The 18,962-nt window shown below is 35.5% G+C and overlaps 1 protein-coding gene across 1 annotated transcript in view; it reads left to right on the top strand.

Moving 5' to 3' along the window:
- Nucleotides 1-16,678, top strand: part of YAF2 (YY1 associated factor 2) — a 32,688-nt gene extending 16,010 nt beyond the window's left edge. The window contains exons 3-4 of the mRNA XM_050970052.1: nucleotides 4,036-4,188; nucleotides 6,789-16,678. Of these exons, the coding sequence (XP_050826009.1) occupies nucleotides 4,036-4,188; nucleotides 6,789-7,026 (391 nt within the window). The 3' untranslated portion in view covers nucleotides 7,027-16,678. The remainder of the gene's footprint in view (nucleotides 1-4,035; nucleotides 4,189-6,788) is intronic.
- The last annotated feature ends 2,284 nt before the right edge of the window (nucleotides 16,679-18,962 follow it).

Genomic DNA, 18,962 nt, shown 5'->3' with positions numbered 1-18,962 from the left:
GGTGAGAGAAATCAAGGAAGCATGTACTGCTGTGAGATGTCCAAAATTATTTACGTACATGTTGGTATTGTGTTGATCTCTGGGTAAGGGAAATGACTCAGGGTGGTAACAGTTCCTGATATCATGTAGTTTTCTTGAGTATTTCTCATCTCTAGGCATGTAAACTTCTGTGCTACAAAGATTTTTTTTTTAGGAATGTCAGCAATGAAAACCAGTTCATCCTACGCAGTATTAAATATTTGAGAGTTTCAGTACTGAATGAGTTTCTGCACACAAATGCTAAAGCAAAGACAACTTTTGAAGTCTCTATAAATATGCTTTCTAAACCAGCAGCTAGATCAAACCTGGTAAGATAAAATGTAGTTATATCCTGCAACAAGAAGATTAGAGTTAAAATGATGAAATCCTTGTTTTTGAGCATTTATGGGAATTTAAGGGAAGACAAAAACTTTATTCTTGTATGTTTGGCAAAAATGGTTGTAATCTTAATGCAGAAGATTATAGAGCTTCTTTCAACCATTAGATGGGTGGATGTTAAAGGACCAAAAAATGTTAGTTTTCCTAATTTTTTAAAGGAGACTATGAGGTGCCTATCATGTAGGGCCTTGAAAACAGCATTAGAATTAGATAATTTAAAAAACTGTAATGGATGAGATTGGAATAGAAGTGTAGGTAGAAGTATGGCTCATGTCAGCTTAGAAGAAAGACAACACTGTCTGAAAAGGAAAACTAGGTAGAGAAGGGGAGTGTAATATTCAGAGATGTGATGTTTAGAGATCTCTTGGAAGCTCAGTAAATCAGTTTCTTGATATGGCTACAGTGCTTAAAGCATGAAGTTCACCTCTGAAAGAATTGCTAGGGCTTATCTTCTCTAACACTGTATGCCTTTCTTAGTGTTTTCCTTTGAATGACTAGAGTGGAATTATTAGGCAAAAATACAAAGCTTTTAGGGGCTGGCTAAATAATGGGTATTGTTTTTATGAACATTTCTGCTTGTTGTTCTGGATTGTTCAGTTGTGGTGGTCCAATAGTGGTCCAGTGATAGAGGCAAAAATGGTTGTAATCTTAATGCAGAAGATTATAGAGCTTCTTTCTAAATACCAGCTAGCTCAGGTGCTCTTGAATATTCTTAAAGAGCAAATTACCATAAATATAAACAAAAGGCCATCTTAATATCAAATCTATGTAATCTGTAGCAAGGAGTCTTTAACTGGCTTCGAAAATAAGTAATGTAAAATGTTGTATTTTGGCCAATCATCAAAATCAATTTCCTGTTCCAGGGATAGTTTCTCTTATCTTCTCTAAAATAGCCTTTACTCTATGAATTTATTCATGCTTGAACGGCATGATTCAGCTACCACTAAGCAGGAACAATTCTGTCAGGTTCAAGCTTCATGACTGTAGTAGAATTATCTCCTTACACCTGCATGGCTTGTGAAGTGCTTGGTTACAGTTCATAAGCCCCTTTTGACTACCTGGGGAAAAAAAAGCATTTTAAAGGTATTCCTAGTGTTGGGAGATACATTATTTTTTTTCTTGATGTTTTTAATATAGGAACCTTGAATGCTTCATTTAATCAATCGGAACGTGAGAAAGCAGATAATAAAATTTAGAACAGAGATGTAACTGATAGCTATAGAAAAAATTGACAACAGAAATATGGTTGTTTAATGGAAGGTTGTTTAATGTTGTTTTTAATGTTGTTTTTATGGTTGTTTCCTGTCACAGCAAAGCCACATATAACTTCTTGATTAATTTTTAGTGCATCTTCCAAAATATGATTTCTCTGTGGTTTTCTTTTTGTCTTTACTGACTTCTGCTCCTTGCTGCAAGGAATTTTTTTCAGTCCCATTAATTTTATGGTATTAGGAAAAAAGTTCTAAGACTAGGACTTAGAACTAAGCCTAGTTTCCCATCTGTACTCTAACAGAAATTATCTAGTTTACCCTGAGGAACTGAAATGGTTATAAATTCAGATCTTTCTGAATTCTCTTCAGAATCAGGCTAAGATTGTTTTTTCCCCTCTCTACCCCTTTCTAACAAGTTTCCATAATCATGGTGTTGTCCATGCTCCTGGGAAACAATTCATTGTGTGTCAAGTTCTTCACTAGTGTCTTGTTCATAAGTAACATGTCCAGTCATTCTCTCAGGTCGTTGTTTAGTAATGATGGGATTGTCACTTGACTGTCATGACAAACTGTATCCCTATCTCCTGGAGCAATCTTCAATTCAAGACAGATCATCAGTTTTCTTTATATATCATAACTGTTTTCCACCTGAAACTATAAGCTTGTGCATCAATTACACCTTGGTGGTTTTGCTCTGTTATGAACTACTGTGACAAAAGGTTGAAAAAATTGAGGCAAGTTTTCTTATGTAAAAATGTCTGATGTACTCTCTTAACCTGCACATTTGTAGTCTCTTGAGACCATTTGAGTTGTTCCCTGTGGGCTCACTACAGTGTGTGCTTTGCAAGGTTCTAGTGCTATAAGCTGGGTAGTTTTCACTAAAGGGATTTGTTCCTGTTCTTCCCCCCTCCAAGAGTCAGTGTAGGCTCAGTTCATGAGTGAGTAAGGGGTAGTCTAGTTTTTATGCCAAAGTTCTATTGTGTTGACAATTTATTAATAGTCATTCTTTTAATTTATTTTAATTCATTAAGAACTTACTGTGAAGACACATGAAGTCTCAGCTGATTAATATTAACTCTCTTTCCTACACTTTGAGTCCTTGGCTTTCAATCTGTAACTTGTAATTTGGCTTTCAGTCTGTAACTTGAACTATTGCAATCATTACTGAAAATATAACTTCTTAATGGGAGCTGCCTTGATTTCCTGCACTTGTTATTTTTCTCATCTCTTCACCCAAGCAAGAAGTGCCAGTAGTGTGATCCTGTGAGTTGGGATAACTAAGTATGTGTGTGAGCTGATACCTTCTGTTGCTTTAATAACGGTTTTGTATTTTCAGAGTATCACAGTGCATATAATTTGTGCTTTTTCTATTTTAAAAGACCTAACATCACAATCCAACTAACAAAACCCAAGAGCTTGGCAGGGTGAGCATTCTTTTGGAGAAGAAATTTACATCTTCAAAGTGTTAATTACAGAAACTTTTTATGTATCATGACTTGAAATTTCTTAATTCCGAAACTGCTGAACAAATAAATACACTTGCAATGGAATGAGTAAAATGTTTCATTTCAAACTAGGATCATTGTATTCCAATACAAAACAGAATAAAAAATTAATCTAATTCAAAATAATATTTCAGAAAAATGTGAAAATAATAAACTGTTGAAATTCTTTTGCCTGTTGTTGCTCTTTTCACACTGGTTTTTAGTTTTGATCAAAACTTGGAAATGAAACCTGCACTGTGTATTCTGATGGAATGTGGTCTTATGTTTCTGTTGCCAGCTTCCAAAGTGTATGTGTTCTGACAGCTATATCCTGCATATTAATTAGCAGTGTATTTTTTTCCAGTGACACAACATGATAAAAATTATACACAACAGGGTTTATTATTGCCTCCAATAAATTTGTTTGAGCTGAAAAAACTTGAATTTTATTCTATAAGACAAACAATGGCTTTAGCTCTGATACCTCAAAGGTCAGCTTTTTCCTTTTTGTGATAAGGATTGTCTCCTTCTGTATTGGAGTAGACTCAAACCAGAGCATTCCAACATTTGAAGGGGCTGGGAGTGGGTGGTAATGTAATTTCTGGAAGAATTGTCTTTTGGAGCTCACTCTGAGCTCTCTGTCTGGATATGACAGCTGCGAGAAGAGGGCTTATTGCAAATATGGTCTCTAAATACTGTAAAATAAAAAAAGAGAATCTCATTTGTTAATAATGCAAGTAAGTGAAACAAAAGGCTATAATGTGTTTAAATTTTGTATGCTGTCTTAATGAAGTATTAGCAGCAAGATACATTGAAAAAATATTTCTTCTTACAGTGATGGTTAATGTTAATAACTGAACTGTAGACAGTTTGAGACTTGAAAAGTCTAAGCATTATGCATATCTATATATATGTGTACACAGGAAACCTCGGCCTGTCTCTCAGCTGGTTGCACAACAGGTTCCTCAGCAATTTGTGCCCCCTACACAATCAAAGAAAGAGAAAAAAGACAAAGTAGAAAAGGAAAAAAGTGAAAAGGAAACAACAAGCAAAAAGAACAGTCATAAGAAAACCAGGTAAAAAATTTAGAAACTTTTGCAGTATTCATAAAATGTCATTTACAAACAAAAATAAGGAAGTGTTCTTTGATTTTATTGCTTTCTAAGTGCTGTGGCAAACAGGTTATATATTGGTGTGAAGTTTTATTGGTTTAGGCTGTCTATAAAATACAAAGAAGACCTGCAGTGTGTTCTTGTGGCCAGAAGATGGAGATCAGCTGAACAGAGAAAGAAAGAAAGAAAAAAAGACTTTTTAAGGGTTATTTAGAATATTGTTTTAAGGGTTTATAGAAGTATTTTTCATACCATTTGTTGATAGGCAAATTGATGATATTAATCTCATCATTGGAAAAAAGAGGGGATGGGAGTCATTCGTTTTCATGCAAAATGGTAGTGGGAGGAGAGAGAACCAGTAGCAGACTACAGATGTGTAGGGAAAATAACTTAGTTATTGATAGCCTTGTAGAACCCTTCAGCTTTGAAGGGCTGAGCTAGGGCATAAATTAATGTGACAGGGTAAGGTATGTCAATTACCTAGTGACAGAACTCTCTATGCCACATCTGGGATGCTGAAGGACTCTTAGAAGTGAAAACATGAAATATTGCAGTACAGACAAGCAGTTGTAAAAGCCTTGATCTTGCTGTAAGGAAGGAGAGGGCAAACTGCTAAACAAAAGCAGCAGGTTTAACCCCTAATTCATCATAATCTAAGCATAAAGTTATTGTGGCAAGAATGCTGTGTCGAAAAAGCTGAGAAGTGTATAAGACATGTAGTCTAAGCAAATGTGGGAGGAACTATTGATTTTTTTTTTTTTTTTTTTTTTTTTTTTTTTTTTTGGAAGCACTCCAGAACAGCCCAGCCAAGAGATATCCTTTGGGATTAGTTATGCAGAGAAGTAGCAGATGCTTCTGTTGTGCCTGAAATAGGATCATTAGGATCAGAACAAGGAAGAGACTGAGAGTCATGGGAGAGCAGTCGTTAGAAAAGGCATGGTTAGGATTAAGGACACTGAGGTGTTATTTCCTTTCATTTTTTTTTTTAAATACTCAAATTTACAAGCTTACCTCATGCATCTGAAGTACTTCAGTTATGAAGTATTTGATGTTAGCATAGTGAGCTTTAGTTAATCAAATTATAAATTGAAATATTAATGAGTAAATTGCAATAATACAGTAAAAATGCAAAAAGTGAGATAGGGAAAGATTAAGGAAATTTGAAAAATAACTAAAATAAAATCTTGGACTGAAATATCAGTATGACCTTGCATTAAGAATTGATTTTTTTTTTTAATGTTTCAAACACTTAATTTCTTCCAAGAATTATTTCACTAGGTACAATAGTAAGTTAAAAATGCTTGATTAGTTTAGGCAGATTTCTTCAGTATTCTTTGAGAAAAGGATATCCTTTTCTTTCTGCCTCAACATGGCTATATTATTGCTGGAAACAACTACAAAAATCTTCATGCACACTCAGTATAATTGATAAGCTCCAGGTACACAGCACTTGCACAAGTTGATAATTCTGAAGTTTTCACTCCATTCCCATGATGCACATCAGTAGATTTTCAGTTTTTTCTGAGTTGCTTCAGTCATGCTGCTTCAGCCTCAGGGGAGCATGATGTCAAAGCCTATCTCAGTTGTAGTGGAGAAAAGACATGTGTTGTTTCAGCTGAAGTGAATGGGAACCAATTCTACTTCAAAGCTGATGATAGGGTAAAGGTTAGAGCTTTGCTGTTATCACACCTGCAAACATGTGGTGTCATTATTTTATCGCAGTTTTAGCCAGTGGTAGCTGTGGAGTCAGTTAAATGCACAAACTGTGCTGTTCATAACTGCTTGTATGAATTCAGCTGCCTGGGATCAGCTTTTCATGGTGATCATGGGAAAGGACTAAGTTGAAAGTATTTTGTGCATATGACTAGTAGAAATATGATGGCAAAACATAAGTTAAATTCTTCTTTGGTTCTTCTTGTTGTGAAAAATTAAACAGTTGAAAGATTGAATGAAGATATTTACTCTGTCAACACTATGTATCATTCATCTCTGCATAATTTAAAACAGAGCCTGTACCAGGAATACCAGTTATACTGTGAACACGAAGTCCAGTTCAAATAGTATACTAGTGGTCCTAGTGAGGTTTTGAAATGAGGTAACACCTGCTGCAAGTTAACACTGTCTGTGCTGTTGAATTCAAAAGACAGACACCAACATCTTCATTACTGAACATAATTTTCTACTTAGAATTGTTGCTTCAGGCTGCTGCAGAGATGGATATTTCCCTGGATCAAATGTATAACTTTGCATAGTCACAGTAAAGAAAGAAATGGGTTTTAAAAGTAAAAACCTTCACATACTGCTGCATAGTGACATTATTCAAAATGTCAACTTCTAAATAGTTTTAGGAGATGGTAATATGTTATAGTCAACTATTTCAATGTAAAACATGCTAGGAAACACTCCACTGTTAATACTTCCGGTAATTTGTTTTCCTGCATATTACATGTTGCAAAAAGAAGTCTTATATACACATTTGTTCTCCTGAGCTCCTAAAAAGTAGGAGGGAGACAAGGTCATAAGATGGTGTGTGTGCTTTTAATATGATTATTTGCTTTATTTAGGCCAAGGTTGAAAAATGTGGATCGAAGTAGTGCTCAGCATTTGGAAGTTACCGTTGGAGATCTGACAGTCATTATTACAGACTTTAAGGAGAAAACTAAGTCACCACCTGCTTCCAGTGCTGCTTCTGCAGATCAACACAGTCAGAGTGGTTCTAGCTCTGACAATACAGAGAGGGGAATGTCCAGGTCATCCTCACCCAGAGGAGAAGCATCGTCACTCAACGGGGAATCTCATTAAAGTTTATTTTCTCCAATTTCATTAGTCTCTTCAAAACATGCAAATACGTAAGTTTTGTCACCACATTTTCATGACAGATTAGTCATGCATAATTGATTTGTTGACTGGAACATAATGCAGTTTAAAAAAAAGAAAGAAAAAAGTGCAGTGATAGTAACAGCATGAAGCTGAGTCAGGGGAGGTTTAGGTTAGATACCACAAAAAGTTTCTCACCCAGAGGGTGTCTGGGCACTGGAGCAGGCTCCCTAGGGAAGTGGTCACAGCACCAGCCTGACAGAGTTCAAGAAGTGTTTGGACAATGCTCCCAGGCACATGGTGTGACTCTTGGGGCTTTCCTGTGCAAGGCCAGAATTTGGAATTGATGATCCTTTTCAGTCCCTTCCAACTCAGCTTATTTTGTGATTCTATAGTAATTTAAATGCTATCTACAAATGCTTATGAAGCATCTTCAGACCAGCTTTTTAATCTACATGTGTAAGGGTGCCATGAAAATGTGGTTTGAATGTTCATTATGCAGTGTTACCGGTATGTCCATTTTCACTTTTAGTTTAGTGAATTCTAACACAACTCTTGGAATCTCTACTATTGGCATGTACTGAATTTAAATTTTTATAACATAGTTCAAGCTGCCTAAATATGTATTATTTGAGAATTGTGAAACATAGTTATATGTATGCAAGTCAAAGATCAACTTAATCAATTATTGCTGCAACAGAATTTTCATAATAATTATCTTCTTAAAAACACCTGCTGGTACTTGGTGTGGTTAAATAGGAAAAATGTTATTAAAGAAAACATTTGTATGGATTTTTGCCAATGTTTGACACATTTTACTAGATTACTGTTACTGAATTATGTTGATGGTTTTACCAATATTTTTTGACACTTAAAACACTTATTGTAATGTTTACAAGCAAAATAGAAAACACATTCTAAGCATTGATTAGTTAACCTTGCGATTCAGGTAAAGTACTGCATTGTCGCTGTACACTGGTATTTTGTGTTGTGTAACAAATACTGAACCTCAGATAGTGATGCATTTGGCAAAAACTATTTGGAAATATGAAAGTTTTGAAAAGCTTTAAAGTGAACAGATCTGCAGTTCTCATTTCTGCTTAGTGCTGTTTCCTTGCCCCAGATTTTTCCAGTGTCACATAGTCACTTATTTCAGTACAGGAATATCAGATGTTGCACAAGAATAAGGAAATAATAATTCTATTTTTTTTTTTTTGTTCCTGAATCAATTTCTTTAATATTGAATTGGCCTGTTAGAATATATTATGTCATAAATCATTTGAAAAAGACTCAGTATCCTACTTTATGGCATAAGCTGTCAACATTTACGCACTTAGCAATATACTGATAAAGAGCAGAACTATTTCCAATACCATCTGGTATTATGTAAAAATACCAATAAAATATTTTTGTGAATACAGATTTTGCATTTTTGTTTACAACCAATAAGTGTTTTGATACATACATACAATTCATGTATAGATTTTAAATTATATAATCTGGTTCAGTACAGAAGTTCATTTAGCTCCTTTTAGTGAGGTAGGGCACTTACACTCCTGTGAGCCTTTTCTTTTTCATTCAAAGTAAATATATTTTTAAGCCTATGTGAAAGTTGGATGGACCTTCTTGGTAGTGAATCCAGCCCCAAATTATTACCCACATATGATATGTCTTCTTAACAGCTTAAGAGAATGGATTTTTGTAGCCCCTGACAATTGTGATGTTTGGTGGTTTCTTGTAGTAATGTATTTTTCTGTTTTTAATGCAGTACTTCTACAGGCACAATGGTACTGTTCTATTTTGTAAGATGCTAGTTGTGAAATACAGTTAGTTGCATAAAATGAGAGTCTGATGTGATATCTGAGAACATACATACCTCATTCCTTGGTGTTGCTGTTTAAACTTTTTAGACATCAAATGTTAATTATAGGCTGTTTCAGATGGATAACTACTGACCTGTTTATTATGTATTCTGCTTTATCTTACTAAAAATAGGATGTCTGTTCATTGCTGTTACCTGGCCAAATTTAGTACCTGTAAAACATGCTTTTTAAGGTTCTTAAATGTTTTTGGGGCCGGGCTAGTGTTCAGAATAACATTACACTAGTTTTTAAAAGAAAGAAAATACATGTTTCTCAACTTTATTTTTTTATATTTTATTTTTAGGTGGGTCTATTTGCGGAATATACTGATGTAATGGATTACAAAAGAGCTGAAACTGCTTAAAGAAAGCAGTTTAAGGATAGTAAATCTCATTGCAAGAAGTTTTATGAAATGTGTTTCTAATTTGAAATGTAATGAATTCCAAGACATTTCAGAATTCCTTGCAAAGAAATAGTAATCTATTACCAGTATTTCACTAAATGGGAAATGTATTTTTATTTAAGTTTATGTGAATAAACCACCCAGCACTGCCAACAAAAGGATTCATAATTAAGTTGCTATTTGGTTTGAAAGGAAGGATGGAGTGGATTTTACTATGATTCAATTGTCTCTAGAGAATAATCTCAAAAATGTGGTGCAAGTACGGTTATCAAAAATAATGCAGAAAGTCTGAGTGTTCATTATGGAAAAAGACATTGAAGAGCAATTTCTACTACAGGTGCTACAGAAGTCAACTATGATCTTAAAAGCTGTGGTGGTTTTAACTGAACAATTAGATTGCTAGAGTTTTATTGCAATGATGCTTGTTTTAGCATTAAGCAAAGTTAATTTTTTGCCTGTTGGTGATTAAAAGAATATGACAATACTGACAGCAGAGTAGACAAATTCTAAGCAAAATACTGCATTTGAGTCTGTTCATAATATAATTTAAATGAACTTCACTTTCATACTTTCTAAATAATTTTGACTTGTAGTAATCCTAAATCCTTTTTTCTAACTGTAAATATATTTAAAAGCATCTTTACTCCATTTATAAAAAGTGAAAATTTAATGTTGTAATGTGTTCTGATTAGGTATTTTTCTCTGTGATAGCTCTCTGCATAAGAACTGTTATTTGTTAAATCTATATATGCATCAGTCTTCAACAGCCATACATTCTGGGATGTTCATGAAATGGTGGCCCCACAAGGACAAGTGTGATAGTGTTCCATGTAAATGAGTTCCTTTATGTGCTGATTGATTGTCTGGTTTCAGAAAGGAAAAGGGGGGAGAAATGGGGGAAAATAAGTATAAATAGTTCATTGATAAAGTGTACAGTAATTCAGTCTTTTATCTTCCTAACTTTGCTATTAATTATAGGTGGTATAAGAAAAAGAACAAATATACAGTTGACTGATCTCTTTTTTCATTAATTTAAATCTACGTATATGAGATAAAAATTCTTCTACTCAGTAGCAGGTTGAATTATACCATATAAAATCTTGATTCCAACAAAGGAGGTAGTAATAAATAAATTACATTTCAAAATTTAAAATTCTTGCTATTAAGAGTCAATAATTAAGAATATGTCTGAAGTTTTAACCTATTATGTGTTTATCTAGATATTTGATGGTTTGGAGCATAGATTGTAAAATCTCAAAAAAAAGTTTGATTTTATAATTTGTGCACTTTACATTTTTTTTAATATTATGAATAGCACATTTTCAAGTAGGTATGTGAGACAGTACTTTCTCAGATTTGTTCAATTGGTTCACTGTAGTGTTTAGGCAGGTCTTCTAAACTTCACATCTTGCATCTTAAATTCTTTGCTTTTTTCCTCTCCTGTCTCAAAAGCCTGACAGTTTCCTACATTTTGCTGATTGATTTTACTTTGTTAACAGGATTGATTTGGCATGAAACTGTCTATTGTGTACTTTTTATCCAGGGTTCTTTAACTGTATCTGTTTGGGTTTTTTTTTTCTGTGACATGCCTTTATTTGGCTCTTCTCCCTCCTAGGGAGTCTGAGTATAATTCATTCAAAATCAGAAACTGTAGGGAAGTAGAAAAGCATTTACATTTAATTTCTCCAAAGGCAACAGCAAGTGCTATACTTTTAGTAAATTTAGCCTGTACTTACTCAGGAATAAGATAGAAAAGATAAAAAGTTATTTCTGGTTTTGGCTAGTGGACCAGTCAGTCAAATATGGCATTTTGAAAATGCATACTTCTATCTCATTGTTAAGATTTGGGTGTGATAGAAACACAGCTTGAGCTTTCAGAGGTTTTCTTAACCTAAATTATGCCCCAAGTTATGTCAGAGCAGTCTCAGTTTGAAAGGTTATAACTTCAAACTAGCAAAAACTGTACAGTAAAATCAGTCAAACTGTAGAAGCTCAGATAGGTTTTTTTTTTTTTTGTGCTGTTAAAGTTTTAAAAAGAGGAGAAACTGTTAAAAGAGACTTAGAGGTCTTGTCTAAGACCACAATCATATTGAGCTTAGCTTGACATCTAAAGAACCCACGTTTTAACAAGAATTAACAGGATTTAACCACTAAAAACTTGAAAATGACTTCATAAGTTAATTACAAATCAGTGCTCTATAGAAATTAGTGTAACTTCCTATCTAGAATGGAGTAAATAGTACAACAGCAATGGAAAACTGCATGCTTGCTGGAAAATACTGTTATCCAACAGCAAGCAATGTTTATATGGCTTTCCTAAGACATTATGCCAGAAGATTGTGATATGTCTGTGAATGAGGCCTAAACTGCACCATTAGATGCAAGCAGTGAAAGAAAATGCAGTGAAAAAACAAATTAGTTTCAGATCCTAGAGTCTTAGTAATGCAGGAGCATATTACAGCCTCTATTTAACTGTGTTGGTAAAAATTAATAAAAACACACCACCACTGAATCACTCTGATGTATTCAACCCTAATCTTGCCCCTTTTATTGTAGGAGACAGATAAAAGTCATCAGAATGAACTTGCTCTGCCTGTTAATGGCAGATTTTAAAAGCAGACAGTCTAATGTGCACAGGAAGTTTTAGGTGTACTTTTAAGGAGTTAAACATGGGAGATAAAGGGCAAAAGCATGTTCCACAGCTTTTAATGATTTTTATTAAGAATGACTACAAGAGATTGCTGTCCCATTTGGTGTTTTGTAAAAGAAAATATTGTAACCTTATCTAATCATTCTTTGTCCCATGTGCTTAAAAAGAAAATTACCACCAAAAAAATATTGTTCAGTAACAATAGTCTAAAAAGTAGTTGTAAAATTTCAATTATTTTCTAGAAAGTATGGCATATCTTGGCAAATGGAGGACTATTTGAGCAGGACTGTTTTCAGGATCTAGGCCATCTGGAAAAGTGTAGCCTTTGGTTACACTGTTTCCTGTCATGGTTTAACCCCCGCTGACAAGTAAGTACCTCACAGCTCTGTGTGCATTCTCCCTCTGTGCAGTGGGGGAGAGAATTTGAAGAGTAAGAGTCAGAAAACTCGTGGTTTGGGATAAAGGCAATTTAACCAGTAAAGCAAAAGCTGCACATGTAAGCAAAGCAAAACATTCACCACTTCCCATGAGCAAGAAGGTGTTCAGCCATCCCCAGGAAAGCAGAGCTCCATCACAGGTTAACAGTGACTGGAGCAGACAAACACCATCCCTCCAAACATTCTCCCCTTCCTTCTCCTTCCCTTGGCTCTATATGCTGAGCACAACACCCCATGGTCTGGGATATCCCTGTGGTGTCTTGGGGTCAGCTGTCCCCTCACAATTCCTTGTGCACCTCCTCACTGATGTGACAGTAGGAGAAACAGAAAAAGCCTTGACTCAGTTCAGCTGCTGCTGAGCAGAGGTTACACAATCTCTGTGTTATCAACAGTGTTTCCAGCACAAATCTAAAACACAGCCCCATGCCAGCTACTGTGAAGAAAGTTAACTATCCCAGCCAAAACCAGCACATCTGTGTATAAATACTGATCTTGGTCAAAGCAAAGTGAACGTGCTTCCTCAAGCTTTTAAGGCATGTAGCTGTATACCAATGGAGTTCTAATTTACAGTGGAGTTACTGAGAAGATAGCTGAGGAAAGGAGACTATTAATGTATTTTTGATAGCTTGCTAACCACATGCATGTACTTTTCCTCTTTGTATGAAGAAGCTAAAGGATGCAGAAAAAGGAAATAATGTGACCCAGGCTCATGAAATGTGGTTCATGACCCTCTTCCCAAGATCACTAGATTCTACAACCTACAAATTCTGTTTGGTTCAAAGATAGTCCCAGGTATTTGTCATTAAAGAAGGATGGAGCTGTTCAATCACTTTGCATCTGTTAAGACAAGTGAGGGGGTAAGGCCAGTTCTACTTTCTAAATACCCACTTGTGAACACAGATCTAATTTGCCATTTATATGCATCTAATAATAGCTGTCATCCATGAATAATCTATTTCAAGCTGATTCTTCTTCGCACAGAATAAATAAAAATGCTTCAATGTCAAGCCCAGTTCCTGATGGCACAGATCTCTGAGCAGGAAAGTCTGGCATCTGACTGATCACCTTTCTGTAACAGCCTTCAGCTATGAATTAATCTAGGCAAGGGAAATCTCTTCAGGTTACATGTTCCATTACTCCCACCTATGAAGGAAACACATTCTGATTCCTGATACCTTTTCTCTCTTTTGTTTCTCTTAAATACATTTATACTATAAGTGGATGCAGTGAGTTTGAAATAATTTATTATGCCTGCTTTTTTAAGTGGGAAATTTGACTGCTGTTCCCATTTCTTGAACTACATTTTGGTTTCTTTAAGATCAGCATGATCTCATACAGAATAATGGTATGTGGGAGCTTAGAGGTGAATATCAATTTTGTCACTGTTGCCTTTGTTTCTATATAATTGACTACCTGAAGAGATTCTTGCTGAGCAAACTTAGTTACACTGATTCTGTACCATTCAAGCACTCTCTGTCTGGGGTACCTGGCATTCTATGATGCCGATTATCTGCATTTCTGCAAATGGTATTATTCTATGCTGGGAGGCTTCCAAATGTGGCAAAATAAGCAAAGTTCTTTCCAGGTGATGGAGGCAAATGTTGCCAAGTAAAATGCTTTTAGTCCCCACTGGAGAAGGAGATCTGAGGAGCATGCACAGATACTGAATGCTTTCTCTGCTTTCCTACAGAAATTCCAGCTAGGAAGCTTCTCTTTCTAAAATGTCAGACACCTTCAAAACCCCTCAGAGTAATAACCAGAGTAAAAAAAAAAAAAAAAAAACAGAGTAATAAGGAGAGGGGAAGGAAGAACAAAGAAAATGTATTTTCAGAATAATCCCTAGAAGAGCCATATAATGGCTTCTTTGTCTTTTTTGTCTGTTTAGTGTTCCTTTCTCTGTGTAGTGTACTGGAAGTAGGCAACACACACTTCTTAGAGGTGTGTCTTGCTTGAAAATTCTTGATGGCTGTTGGTTGAATGACATTTGGCCTAAAGATGTAGGGTTTTGTGAATTAATTATTATTATTAATTAATATTTCACTCTTGCATACAAGTTATTTAGTGAAAGGGTGGAAGTTTAGATGAAAGAATTAGGAACAAAATTAATTCCTCTCATACAATTAGCTACTACACAATTTTAAAGGGTCTAATTCCTGGACTGCTAAAAAAAGGATAGCTTTATGTTGCAAGGGTGATATGAACCTAGACTAGAATGGATGTGGCTTCTGAAGAGTTTTGTGGCCAGTAATTCATATGGCTGTTTTCAGTGATTATTCCACACCTTAACCTGTTAATCTTGAAGCATTAATAGAGCATCCTCACAAACAAATCAGAACTACCAACAAGTACTGTCAGATGCTCTTAAAATTTACTAAGTGCCTTACCCAGAGCATCACTGAGGCAATGATTCAATTGCAAGGAAGTTTGATAAAAGATTTACTCCTCTGGTTGAAGTCACAGGTTGTTGGCTGTAACCAAGGTTATATTCCTGGTTATACACATTAGAATCTTACATTTTATTGCTGATACGAGTACCTAATTAAAAACAGTCCAGAAATTTTTGAGGCTTTCAATTTGTAAAACACCCATTGTTTGGAGGAGATTTTTTCTTCTAGCCAATTGTGATGGTCTACTGGAATATCACAGAAGTGAAAAAAAACTTGTATTTCTGGATGCTTTCACATTTCTCAGCTTCTCAGTCAAGGACAGTATTATCTTTCGTGGGAAGGGGGTACCTAAGTTGGTTTTGTTCACAGGGATTATGTTTATCCAACTAGTTTTTTAAGGATTTTATTATTAGAAAAAGGGCTTGTTATTTTGAAAACAAAAATCTTACCTGCCAGGTGTCTTCCCCAAAATGAGTAAGTGCCTTTTCTGTTCTGACTCTTAGAAGTATTTACTTTGTCAGATTGAATCTGAATGTCCTGGATAAACCAACTGTTAAGTACCAAGTGTTACCAATGGCTTGAAATCCTTTCACTGAAACAAGAGATCGATTGTAAGCCACTTGAATTGTTTTGAGACCCGATGTTATCAGAAGTTTTATAACTGCTATGAGTAGTATACTTCTAAGAACAATGTAACCTTTCAGGAACTTGATATTGATAGGAAATAAATATTTATTAGAAGGAGTATATTAAATAAATATTTATTTACCAATTTGAGTAAGAGAAAATGTTACACCATGGGGGCAACAGTCTTGCTGTTAGCAGTCCTGACTACTTAATGGAAAGTAAAACTGAGGCCCTGGACTCTAACTATTAAAAAAAGGGTAGTATTTGGTGAGAGATTGGGACTGTGAATCTTGTGTCCACATTCTAATAAAGTGATTTTTCCTACCTAAGTTTTTACCAATTCTTAAGCAGAAAAGAAAGCATGAGCAGATATCAGTAAGAGGCCCTCTGGTTTAATTGGTGCTGCTTCCTATCTCTAGTGGATTTTTTTTTTAAGTTTTTTTTAAACTTTGCTCAGGACTGGTACAGCTGAAAGTATATTTTCCCTTCATTCTTAAGCCTAGACTTTGAATGGAGTTTCTCTGAGACACTTTTGTAGTGAAATCGTATTCCCTACAAACATTGAAGACAAAAATAAACATCTCTGTGAATGAAAGATCTTGTGTGGTTGTAATTTTTTAATATACACAAATTTAATTTAAAAAATATAAAGGTACTCTAAGAAAAACATAGTATATCGATCTACTTAAAAGGTGTCAGTGTAACACTCAGAAAGTACAATATGCAGCATGAGATGCTACAAATTTTCTGTCTGATAAACTATGTTCAATTCTATCATAGCACTCCTTTAAAGATGACCATACATTAACCCATTGGGATACTGCCTCCAACTGACCTCCAACTGACCTCAGTTTAAAGACTATATTAAACAATTTAAAATTCTGAAAGCTCGGCAGGAAAGCTGAGGGGAAGTGTCTGGAAAGAGAGAAATAGAAGGAATCACAGTGCAAAGACTATTTTTTTTACTGTGATAAATGATAAACAATTAATGATAATGCAATTGTTTAAAAATTTACATCCCTATAGTTATTTCACATTGATGACATACTGTTGGTTTCAGAGGAGCATAAGTAGATGTTTTTGATGCCTAGAATAGTGACACACATTGAAATGCCTTTCCCAGGAATAAATTAATACTTCTTGCCTGTGAACAGTCTAACAAGTATTTTTGGTGAAAACTAATGTAAGTGGACTACAATCTTGACTGGCATTGGTGATGCTTAGGGTGTGTTATGATAAAATGGTAAATAAAATTATTATGTTGTTCAGAACCCCTCTCTGAATGCATTATTTGTACTGTCTAGGAGAAGATGTGAGAGTACAAGTGGGCAATTTGGGGATAAACAGCAGACTTTGGGAATTTGATCTCAAAATGCTAAGAAGCCTCTGCTAATTTATCAGCAGAGATGATTCATTACCACATTTGGTTATGATGGAAGTTGAGATATTCCTGGAAGTACTGCTTCTGAAGCAAGAAACTATGAAAGCATCCATGCTTGCAAATTAAAGTAACCAATGAGGTAAGAAACTTGAGAAGGATGCTTTGTCTAAGGCTTCATCTCATTGTATATAAAAACTGTGCTTTGCTACTGAAGCAGGTTATAAAACAGTGGTCTGTGTAGGGTCTCTCAATTTGTCTTTAGTTCTACACCTCCCATGTTCAGTTCTCTGAACTGTTGCTTTGCAGCATGAGGCAAAGATCCTACAAGGCATTCTTGAAAGAAGCTGATCCTCTTGTAAAGACTGTTGGAGTTTCCCATTTGTGTAGCAGGTAACTGAAGTGTCAGCCGTGAGTATAGGAGCTCATGCCTGCTCCAAGGAGGCAGCATTGAGGCTGGTACCTCCTTGGGTGCAGAATGCTTTAAATGCCACCCTGTCATTATTGGGCATAGATCCCCAAGTGCAGGCAGTAAGTGTTGGGAAAATGTTGACGTAACTACCGAATTTGGTACTAGCAGAAATACTGACTAAATTGGCATCAGATACCAGGGCTATTGTTACTAATTAAAGGGGTCCAATTTAGTCTTACTTACTCATCTGTTTTGCAAGAACAGGAGGGATTCAAAAGAGGAGAGCAAATTGTTAAGCCCTTCTATCACCCTTTTGTTCATTTCTTTCCGCTACTGACTGTTCGGCAAGACTGCTACACAATTATGGGTCTGAAGATCAAAACAAATTTCTTAAATTCCACACAAATGTTTTGGCAGCCATGGGAGATCACAGCATTCCCCCGCAGATATGGGCTTGGTGCCTGGAGATGGTTTAGGACAGTCTCCAATTTTATTTTACCCTTTCTTGTCCTGAAAAAGAAAAGAAAAAAAGAGTAAAAACTAAATTTGTAAAGCTACAGATAAAAAGATGGGCAAAGGAAGGCTGAGTTATGCGTACATACAATCCAGAGTTAGCAAATCTTCAAATTATTTTGCATGTTTCAGGCTCAAAGTTCATCACTACACAATATCCCAACTCCTCGCTGGCTCTGCTGCCACTCTGCAGCAGAATGGTCTGAGAGCAATCCAGCTGACACCATAGTATAGGCAGTGTGATGGCTGCACACTCCAGGGCAGCGCAGGGCAGGCTGGCTGCTCACTGCAGTTCCTTGGGTGAGCTTCGGGCACGGCCGAGACTGCCACCGAGTGTGAGGGTGCTGGGTACCTTAGGTACTTGTCTGTGATTTGGCTGTTCTATCAGTGCTAAAAGAAGCAGTCAGTAAAAAAGGCAGTATTAATGTCTTGTCTCTTCCTGATGATTCAAGTACTAAGTGCTTTAAACAACTACCACATTTGACTGCTTTTGAAGCAGTCATGGTTTTGAACTCGTAGTTATGAAAATTGAGCAACCTTTAGAGAAGAAGATGTGGAGAGACAAACAGTAGGATTTTATTTCTCTATCTCTGACATTGTCTCTACATTGGTTTACATGTAAAATTCTACTTGAAGGGGGAGTAAAATCAGGGTACAGATGAACAAAATATGAAGGTAAATAAAAAGGCAAAGTCAGTCAACACTTTACCTGGTTTGACTGACTGACCACTTTCCAAAACACCTCCTTATTGAATGACCATCTGTTGTCTTTTCCATTCAAAATGGGAGCTACTGGCTCCAGTGCAGCATCTGGCTTGCAGTGCTAAATGGCTGTCAGAGACCTGACAACTCTCCTACACCTCTGTTTCCACTTATAAGGACAGCTGGCAGTTGTCATCAAATTTTGTTTTTCATTTTAGCTGTTTGCTAGATGTAGTTTCACTTTCCAAGATATGCAGCCTTTTTTTGATTTGAAATAATAATAATAAAATGCATAAAATTTTTACATCAAATATGAAATAAATCCCATCCCTAAAATAAAAGGGTGGGGTTTTTGTTTGTGGTCAGAATATTTCCTGGGCTAATGCATTCATTTTAAAGATCTTAAAAAAAGTGAATAGGATAACATACTTAGTACAAGTAGTACAAATTCGCTGAATCTGCACTGTTACTGTGAAATGGAAAAGGTAAAAAATACCTTAGATAACTACTTTCAGATTATTTGATACATTTCATCTTAAAAATTGAACTT

This window comes from Serinus canaria, chromosome 1A (genome assembly GCF_022539315.1).
Source record: "Serinus canaria isolate serCan28SL12 chromosome 1A, serCan2020, whole genome shotgun sequence".
NCBI classification, from domain to species: Eukaryota; Metazoa; Chordata; class Aves; order Passeriformes; family Fringillidae; genus Serinus; species Serinus canaria.
This window is presented reverse-complemented; position numbering and strand designations above follow the sequence as displayed.